The 10,426-nt window shown below is 45.9% G+C and overlaps 1 protein-coding gene across 1 annotated transcript; it reads left to right on the forward strand.

Moving 5' to 3' along the window:
• The first annotated feature begins 227 nt into the window (after positions 1-227).
• On the forward strand, positions 228-9,939 carry tpp1 (tripeptidyl peptidase I). Its single transcript, XM_023828326.2, has 13 exons — positions 228-382; positions 891-962; positions 1,492-1,631; positions 2,099-2,249; positions 3,336-3,457; positions 3,892-4,070; positions 5,618-5,816; positions 6,368-6,556; positions 7,124-7,196; positions 7,626-7,746; positions 7,834-7,992; positions 8,806-8,931; positions 9,276-9,939. The coding sequence occupies exons 1-13, from the start codon at positions 372-374 to the stop codon at positions 9,411-9,413; spliced, it is 1,680 nt and encodes a 559-aa protein (XP_023684094.1). The 5' UTR covers positions 228-371; the 3' UTR covers positions 9,414-9,939.
• The last annotated feature ends 487 nt before the right edge of the window (positions 9,940-10,426 follow it).

The following is a 10,426-nucleotide window of genomic DNA, read 5'->3' on the forward strand; positions in this document are numbered from 1 at the left end:
CACACGCTGCCTTAATTTGAACGTTTAGATACGTAATTTCTGTTAACGTGAAGTTTTCGTTCTGCCCACTTATTTTCTCCATCCCTTTGTCTGATCTTCATACAACGCCGAAGCAAAAAAAGATAATATCATGTCCTGCTTAGACCGGCATTATAACAGCTTAAACTACTTTTATACACTGACACAGCCGATTGCGAAAGCGCCTCGTGACTGCCCCGATCGCTCGAGCTTTACTTCCGCATTCTGCTCGCGCCGGCGTCACATGCTGAGTCATGTGACTCGTGGCTGCGCTTCGCAGCGTTCTGGAGTCCGCCTTGAAGTCAGGTTATGGTACTAATATTGTATATTGTGAGGTGCTGATTGCTACTGCAATGCTGCCTCTGTGAGTATCTTGTTTTAATTCTCTCGGTTCAAAAATATTTTATGTTGGCTTTTTTTAAATCCCTAAATAAACAATCGTGACCTGAAATGAAGTTACAGTATGTTTAGCTATCGTTCTAATTTTATTTTGGTGTAACATGGAGAGTATATATGTAATTTATTTATTTGTCGATATTTATTATGATTGATGACCAAGATTTTATCGTTGTCTTATGTATCTGCTTAAAATTAATGCATAAACAACAATGGCGCAGTGTGACCTCTTAGCGTGCTGTCCGAACAAACGACAGTCACCTTACTAGACTATATTCGGCATATCATTAAATACAAAAGACGAATTAAGTGTTGGATCGAAGGCTTTCATTGTGTTTTTTTACGTGCACTGTGCCTTAAACATCAATTAAATTGAATACATTGTAAACGGTAAGGTTTATTTTTTTTCAGTGGCACTTTTAAAAGTAAAACCGAAGCATTGGTACGTCGGTCATTCTTACCGTGTGTTTTTTCAGGGTACCTGTGTTTGTCTTGTTTTGCTGTCGTCCCGTTTGGAGCGCCCACTTGGAGCATGATCAGGACACTTCGTAAGAACCGGATCTGACCGATTTGCGACATATTTTCTGTTTACATCAGTCTGCGATGTAATCTGCGATAGCCGAATACTGATTAGTAATCTGGTTTTTCTATTTAGACGATCGCCTATAAAATACCAATTTACATTAATTGTAGCGATGTTTTCTGTTCAAGACTGCACCAAATATCGTATCAGTTAAGGTTACTAACCATGTCTTATTGGTCAGATACTGATCCTTAATTTCCATAAAAGTACGTTTGATATATTACATTATCTCACCGCAGGGGAAAAAAAACGTTTGTGCTCACGTAAAATAGATAGCTCTCTGGATTGCTCGTTTTGGCCTTAGGCGAAGCTATTGGGTTAATTCATCATTATCGTTCTCTTTTTCCCGCTTATGCCCTGTGTGTTTAACATAGGCATTTGGGACAAAAGCATGCTGAGCAGCATGATGCGGAAACAAGTCACTTCCTCAAACCCAACAGGTGCTGCTCATACTGTAGCTCTGCTGAATTGTAAAATACCCGGTTTAAATGCAGGATACCTGAGGGATGGACCCACGCTGGAAGGGTAGCCAGTTCAGATCGGGTGGAGCTGACCTTCGCTTTAAGGCAGCAGAATGTGGACAAGTTGAGGGGGCTGCTGGAGAGCGTGTCAGACCCAGATTCGGTACAATATGGTATGTCACACTTCATTTCTGTATCATTTCAGTATTATTCTCTTTGTGTAGTTCAGTGCATCTTCACAACATGATGTTATCTCAAAGCACTTTACAATTGTAATCGAAAGATTGCAGGTTTGAATCCCTGACCAGCAAGGCACCACCCCCTGGGTGCTGAATTAGTTGCCCCCTGCTATGTCGCATATGGGTTAAATGCAGAGAACACATTCCGTTGTTGTGCACTGTGAGCTGTGGTGTCTTAACAATAAATTCTAATTCTACTGTCAGTGCTGTCACTCCAGTGTCACACCCCCATGTGCAGTTGGAGTCCTGACACTCAGGGGCTCCCCATTCCTGCCCCCCCCCCCCTCCTACTTAAGCTGCCATAGTCAGACTGGCCAGAACTTACTTATCACATCGCCAAACTGCCTGCACTGCTTGTAGTTTTTTCTACTTTGGCTAATGTACTTTGTAACCCCCCCCAGGGAAGTTCCTAACCTTGGAGGAAGTGTCCTCCCTCGTGCGACCCTCGGAGCTGACGCAGAAGGCGGTGTGGGGCTGGCTGCGCAGCCATGGGGTCACAGACTGCCGGACTGTGCTCACAGATGACTTCCTGCAGTGTGACATGACGATTCAGTGAGCACTTCCACTTCCTCTCTTGCCCCCCTCCCCCCTCTCTGTTTCCCACATTAAATTGTGTTTTGTCAGTGTATTCAAGTCTGCAGTCATCACACCCGGTCAGATGCTAGCACGTGAATGCTGACCAACCTAAAATGCTACATTTAAGGCATTCTCACACTCTTGTGTTTCCAATAATCTCATATGCCATTTAATAGCATAAGAGGACATTTTAAGTCCAGACCAAGATTTTGTTTCAAGCAACCAGCTGAGTCCTCTATGACTATGACTCTTTGTACTCAACTAGTTGGTTGAAACAAAATCTTGATCTGGATTTATGCTTTCTGGACCTTCTACTTTGGCTAATGTACTTTTTAACCTACCCCCAACCCCCACTTGGAGAAAACAATGTGTAACCAAACCTGGATGGTTTGCAGTCTGTCATGGGTCTATAAACATTAATAATATGCTGTGTTTTTAAAATGATGCAAAAAAGCAGTCACTTACAGCAGGTATACAGCCTACTTTAGCTTTGATTGTTAACATCTCTTACATATGTTTGTTTGGAAGCTGTGTAGCTTGATAGATAAGGATCTTTAACTTTAGCACTCTGTCCAGCCGCAGTAGATAAGCACCTTGTGGGCAACAGAACCAACAACCTTCTGTTCTCCGCAAGCTGCTTCTCTGCTGAGGTTGGACTGGGTGCTTAAAAGGGATTGCCCTAGCCATAAATCCAACTAAATAAAATGGCTGCAAAATCATAAATTGCCTTTGCTGAAAGGTTTAACTCGACGGCCGCATTGTAATGTTAATGAAAGCTATCGCTATTTTTAGTGTCTCGTTTATTAAGACCCGTTACGCAAGATTTCCAGCACTCAGTGATTATGAGCTTGCGTCAGTGGGCTCCGTGCCTTTTGTGCACGAAACAGTGCAACGAATACTGGAATTCAAATGTAAATGTGATGGTATCTGCTGTGATCATGCTTCCTCTGCATCCAGTGAGAGCATCGCTGTCGGTGTGGACGCCTTCAGGTTCTGAAGGCTGTAGATCCCCCGTTCATCAACGGTCCGTTCTGCTCCTCGTAAAGCTGCTTTTTTCCGCAGGGCGGCTGAGTCGCTGCTCCCCGGAAGCCGCTTCTTCCGCTACGTCAGGGGCCAGCATGCCTTGGTGCGCTCACCGGCTCCGTACTCCGTCCCCGATGACCTGGCTCAGCACCTGGACTTCGGTGAGTGCGGAGTCCCGAGGGAGACGCTGTGAGCGCGATGCTTAAACGGGTCTCTGAAAGATTTGGGCTAATCATTCCGAATGACATTCTCCTCGGACACAGTCAGCCAGGCTGCTTCTCAATATTGCCCATGAATATCTTAAATTACAGTCTAAGATGCAACTAACTCATAACCTTTCAAATTTTCAGCATTAAAATGAACAGGGGCTTCGCAAACTCCGTGTGAATGCAGGCAGAAAGAAATATATGTCAATCCTGGACTTTTCCCTGCTGGTTTGGGGGATTGTGCTTATCTGCAGAAATGCTTGTTTTGTGAGAGTTTCCTGCTATACTTGAAAATCCTGACCAGGCCAGTAGCAGTTATTTTTAATGCTTCCTATAGCCCAAGGTGTCTCACCTGCCTAACAAGCCCCCTGAACTACTTCTGTCTGCAGTGGGTGGAGTGCACCGGTTTCCGGCCAAGCTGGAGGCCGTCAGCAGAGCCTGGACCAATGGGCAGCGTCCGGAGGCGGGCTTCCACCTGGGGGTGACGCCCATCATCCTGAGGAGCCGCTACAACCTGACGGCGTCGGACGTGGGCTGTGCGGAGAACAATAGCCAAGCTGTGGCTCAGGTGCCCGTTTGAGCAACACCGACTGTGAGGGACCCTGGGCATTATGCGAATTCCTACGTGTTTATGAAGATTAAAACCTTCCTAATTAATCTGCTTATAGAATATTTACCCTAGAACTAGTTGCTGTAGTACTAAAGTGGATTTTATCAAGGAGGAATGTGTATCAGGCATTGTGTATATAGTCGCTCTTTACGTGCCGCAATCCTGCATGTCCCTCCAGACCACAGAGGTCCGTGTGCAGACAGGCCCCCTGCTCTGGAATCTTTATCAGCCCTATCAATTGGATATTTATCTTTATTCCTTGCAGCGATAAAGGGCAACCAACGGCTTCTGCCCCATGCATAATAAATGCCACATTCCACCCCCCCCCCCCTTCCCAGATCTGCCTTAGTAAAATACAGCAGTTACATGGTTGTATTGAATAGCTGCTAATTCGAGTAGTTTGGCTGGGAGGAAAAGCATGAGGATGTAAATTAGGGAGCTGCATGGTGCTGTTTAGCCCAGCAGGGGGCTCCTGTCCTGGGGGGCAGGTGGGGGATGGTGCTGTGTAGCATAGCAGGGGAGCCATGTCCTGGGGGGGCAGGTGGGGGATGGTGCTGTGTAGGCAGAGCAGGGGACCCCTATTGGGGGCAGATGGGCCCTGGGTATTGGCGTGATGAGCCTTCCAGTTAGCAAACAGGGCTGCGTGCCTCTGACCCACCAAAGGATTCCCAGTGCCTGTAACATCCAAATGAAGTTTCAGGTCTTTGCTGCTCCGAGATGAGCTTGAACTTTTTTTTCTTCCCTCCGGCTCATTTTGCAGGATCTGTTTGAGTTGCCACCTTATTGCATCAGTAGGGTTCTTCATCTTTAATGTTTTATTCATCGTTTGGCTATAACCATGTGGGAAACATAAACAGGATTATAGAATGGCCGTCTAACATAGGCTCTCACGTTTCTGAAAAATTCAGTCTGACGGGAACACGGCAAATAAGGTGATGCACCCTAAAGCTAGCCATCAGGCTAATCATGCATGTAAGCTACACGCTACAGTAAACAAAATCCTATTTTAATAAACCCAGCTGAATTAACAAAGCAGCAAATATCCATTGCTTATAATCGAGCCGCGATGAGCCAGTCTGCCGAGGATTTAGTTTTTACGTTACACTGTGTCACATGGCGTTTAAGCTGTGGCTTCCACTTGCCAGAAATGAACAAAATTAAGAATGCTAACTGTCTATAGCCTGTCACCTGCACTGGTGGCCAGTGCTCTGCTGCTGTTACTGGTTTATAATAATTGGACTTGGCAAAATCTTTCGTTATCATGTATGCTAAAACAGCAGCCCCTAAACCGGTGTTTCCCAATCCCAGTCGGTCCATGTCCTTGTTCCCTCCGAGCTCTCGGCCAGACAGTCCACATTATTGCTCCCACGGGAGCTGGGAGGGAGCAGAAACGTGGACTGTCTGTGGGTCCCCAAGGACCGGATTGGGAAACACTGCCCTAGAGGATCAGAGGGAGCGAGTTCTACTGCCAATGCTTGCAGCCTGACTGAGGCTTCCTTGCACAGTTTCTGGAGCAGTTCTACCACCCAGCGGACCTGGCTGAGTTCATGGCCCTCTTTGCTGGGGGGTTCAAGCACATGTCCCAGGTGGCCCGTGTGGTGGGCACCCAGGGGGGTGGCAAGGCAGGGCTGGAGGCCAGCCTGGACGTTGAATACATCATGAGCACGGGGGCCAACATCTCCACGTGGGTCTTCACCAACCCAGGTACGAGGAGCCAGCGGCTTTGTGGGTTTCCGGCATGCAGTGACTTTATTTGCATTGTGTAATTATCACTTCAGCTGCAACAAATTGAATTAGCTCTATTGTGCCTGTTCGTTGTATTAGTAATAATGAAAAAGCAATGAATCCTCACTGAAATAGCATGTTACATTGTAAAACTGCAAATTGTGCAATAAAATCGCATTACTTCCCAAAACGTCTTTAAATTTTAGCCTGACAGTTTAGTAATTTGGAAAATCCAGCTGACTGGACCCTTAATTGGACAGGCAGTCTGTTTAATTGTTTTCAGTAAAGCTACCTTTAATTAAATATCTTTCATTAAATTTCATCTTGGAAATGAAATGAATGTCCTCTGTTACATAACAGAATCCTTTAGCTGTTTAGACAGGGAAGCACAGCCTCTCCTGTCCAGAAAGCTGGCCGCCACTCGCAGAAACGCAGCCTTCTGACTTTCCGTTCCTGCAATTATGGCGGAGTTTCCGCTTTGGCTCCGCCTCCCACTGAAAAGGCCTGTGGGCCACACCTGCTTTTCCCAGGTCGTCACGAGTCCCAGGAGCCCTTCCTGCAGTGGATGCTGCTGCTTAGCAACATGTCGTCCGTGCCCTGGGTCCACACGATCAGCTACGGTGACGACGAGGACAGCCTGGCAGCCTCCTACATGACGCGCATCAACACCGAGTTCATGAAGGCCGGGGTCAGGGGCATCTCCATGCTCTTCGCCTCTGGTGAGCCAGGCTAACTGGTCTATGAACCATCCGTGTGTGAACCAGCAGCGCCAGGCAGAATGTTCATGTCGAAAAAGCATCAGGTCAATCACTCCAGCTGACATTGGTCAGTGATTTCATTTTAGAGTGAAAATATTTCTCCGTGAGATTGCACAGAGTTGTGGTTGTTCCTCCTCTCAAGGACACCTTTGAGAGATTATTGTGACTTTTAAAATGGCGTCATAAAATGGAAAAGAGGGATCTTTCCTGATTGGATGTTAGCTTAGCATCAAACACTTCTATTTTGACTTGGGGCATAAATAATTGAATGGATGGTCTTTGAGCCTATGGCAACTGAATGTTACCATAGAAACATTGGCATCCTGTCGTAATAGTATTGACAGTGTGTGACAATTATCTGCAGCATCATCCCTTGGTTAGCAGCAAAGTTGACATGACATTTGTTCATAATAAGCGCACTCATTTGGGGGAGCTTCTGCAAAAACTGTTCGCATGAGAGGCGACCTGGTGCCCCCGCTGATTTTTGCAGAGAGCATGGATAGGAATCAGCTGGCTGTTTTCATTCAGGTGACAGCGGGGCAGGATGCAGACAGCTGTCTAAAGGGAGCAACGCCTTCAGGCCGAGCTTTCCAGCGTCAAGGTAAGCGTCACCGTTCATATTTCAGTCTTGCACAGTTGATATATTGACCTGCTCTACCCATGATGATGTCTGGTTGTTTCTGCTACTAAAATAAACCCTGAGATTCCATAGTGACTGGGCTTAATAGAAGCTGATGTAACTGACACATGGCCTCTTGGTAAGATTAATAAGAGAAACATGCAGTCTTGTTTCATATTGTTGCATTTCTCCCAGTCTCTCAAGTCCCACAATGTGAGCTGTAATTCAAGTTCAGAATCAGCTAAATTGATTTCTTCTTCAAAATATTTATAAATGTAGACTTTGAAAAGTACCAATCACTCGTGCTTGACGTTCCCAAGCCAGCATATTGGCTGCTCACAGACTTTCTTGTTTGCTTGTAGATGTTAATCTGTCATGTATTATAAACACTTGGTCTTGCTCTCTTTTCAGTCCCTATGTGACAACCGTGGGTGGGACGTCTTTCAAGAACCCTTTCAAAGTGACCTATGAGGTCACAGATTACATCAGCGGGGGCGGCTTCAGTAACGTTTTCCCGATGCCGGACTACCAGGTTATACTGGCTTGTGTGTGTTTTGTGCGTGTGCCCACTGATGTGAAATGCCGGCTGACTGGGCGTTACTCCTGCTCGTCCCTTTAGGTTAATGCCGTTAATGCTTATCTGAAAGCCGTACAAGCCCTGCCTCCCAAAACGTACTTCAACACCAGCGGCAGGGCCTATCCTGACATTGCGGCCCTTTCAGACAACTACTGGGTGGTATCCAACAGGGTGCCGATCCCGTGGGTGTCTGGCACATCGGTGAGTCAGCCGAAGGGGGCGCTGTGCTGTGTTTGTCCTTACATTCTCCTGGCACTTGCTATACAGTCCTGTCTACTTTTTTATCGTTTTGTAATATTTTGTACAGGAAAAGGAGAAATATAGTATCAAAAAATACATAACAATTTCCCCTTCCCCTACCTCCATAATAAATACCTCATTGCTGTCAATAGCTCACTATACTTCCGGAGTGGTGGCTTTGAGGCTAGGGATCAGTGCCAGCAATCGGAAGGTTGCCGGTTTGAATCCTATGAAAGCCAGGAGTGATCTTATTCCGTTGAGCCCTTGAGCAAGGCCCTTAATCTGCAAACGCTCTGTGCTGGGTATGACGTTAATCTACATCCAGCCTTGCAAACAGGTCCTCCAACTTTGGGGGTTGGTGGCAGGACTGGCACTGCAGCCACTGGAAAAAACTTCGCAATGTTCCATTCCATTCAAACTAGCGCGGTGCTGAGGTGTCAGCTGCCACACGGCTGCACTTGGGTTCTCATCTCTGAGGTGGTTTGTCATGTGGTGGTTTGTGGCACCTCCTTACCTCTCTACTTTCTGTATTGTTTTGTATATACTGTATTTATACCAACAGTCCTTGTACTGACATGTACTCTTGCACTTTTTATACATTTATCAACAATGCACCCACACTTTATAGAACAATCGGATTATAATTGACTAGTGATGTCCAGAACAAGGCTTCATGAACCATTTGTTGCATTTCCTGACCCCACTAGATGCTTTTGGTTAGTTGCACCTTGCCAGTTACAGAGGGGTGTGCAGTCATGGTGTTCTGTGTACCAGGCTTCCACTCCTGTAGTTGGTGGGATGCTGTCCCTCATAAATGACAAGCGCTTCCTCAAGGGGCTGCCTGCCCTGGGCTTCCTCAACCCTCGCCTGTACAAGCTGAAAGGACAGGCTCTCTTCGACGTGAGTATCCCAAGAATGCAAATGCGTGTCAGACATAAAATGCATGTTTGTTTGTGTGCAGTTTGACATTTGTTTCTGTACAGTTAGCTGTTCTTATTTATGGGCGTACTTTATTCAGTCTGCTGTGCACATGAATAACCGTATGTAAACTGGCTGTTTTTAATGGTGAATCACACTGAAGTTTCATAGATCGACCACTAGGTGGCACAAAGGGCAACGCAAGTTGTGAATAAATATAAAATTTTGATGCTCGTTTAAAAAACGACCACCAGATGGCAGCATAATCAACGCAAATTTCCTTCCTTGGTATTGCTGACTCTAGTTCTCCCTGTCTTTCAATGTAGGTGACCGAAGGATGCCACCTGGGCTGTCTGGACGAACAGGTAGAAGGGAAGGGTTTCTGTGCCGCTCCGGCGTGGGATCCAGTTACAGGCTGGGGAACACCCAACTATCCCTCTCTGCTGGCAGCTCTCATGGACTAACACTGCCACCTTATAAAGCCTGAATGCTGCCTCTGAATGATCATTATATCAGACACACTCAGCCAGCCTCTTTTACACTGGTCTTCGCTTATTTTGCTAAACGGCCTCTGAAATGTGTCAGCACAGTCTCCATTACTGAATCTATGCTCGCAATTTTCAGTTTTCTAATTCTACAGCGCTACTTCAAAATTCAGTCTGGTAACCACTCTAAGGGAGGGAAATACAAAGTGAGTATTTTGCACGGTGATCCATTGTTCAGCCTTTTTCATTGTTTTGTTTTTAAATTGGACAAGGGCCTCAGTGGGCTTAAATACGAAGATGGTCTGGGTTGACAGTACCTTTTAATCTGGTTTGTTCAGTTTTATCTTGTGTGAAGGGCAGTATGCGAGGGGGTCTGCAGATTTTCACTGCTGAAAGTAACTCTTTGCCAGTGGGTTTTTGTGCTTGTGAAGTTGTGTGGTGTGTCCACTGTATGATTGTCATGAGAGGAGACTAAATAAAATGGTGATTATGGCAGTGAGATTGATCAGGCTGTCTTCTTGGTTTTCTATGATGCATTATGACTTATTTTCACAGACTGTGAAATGGTTACCCCAGGTAAAAACCTATGTGTGATACTATGCATGTCATTAGACTTGGTGGCGGTTTTGGGGTCTGGAAATAATGTGCATTTAATTATCATGACATGTTTTATATAACTAAAACTGGGATGAATTACAGTATGTGCAAAATGGGTTTGGACTGGTTTCGGCAAGGATTCAGCAAGACTGTTCTTGTACTGCAGTTAAAATAAAGTCACATTGATCTCAGGGCTGATAGTATGTTTGACCTTGTCTGCACAGATAGCTGGGAAGTGACTGATCCAGCATGGGAAGGAGACACAAAAAGGGTGGACGACGTTCTCGCGTGTCAGACATGCCGCTCATGATTCATGGTTCATCCATGTGGCTCCTTGCCCCCCTTTGACCTATGCATGGTCCGTTGAGGGTATCTTCAGAAACATCGCTCTCCAA

The sequence above is a fragment of the Paramormyrops kingsleyae genome, chromosome 14 (genome assembly GCF_048594095.1).
Source record: "Paramormyrops kingsleyae isolate MSU_618 chromosome 14, PKINGS_0.4, whole genome shotgun sequence".
NCBI classification, from domain to species: domain Eukaryota; kingdom Metazoa; phylum Chordata; class Actinopteri; order Osteoglossiformes; family Mormyridae; genus Paramormyrops; species Paramormyrops kingsleyae.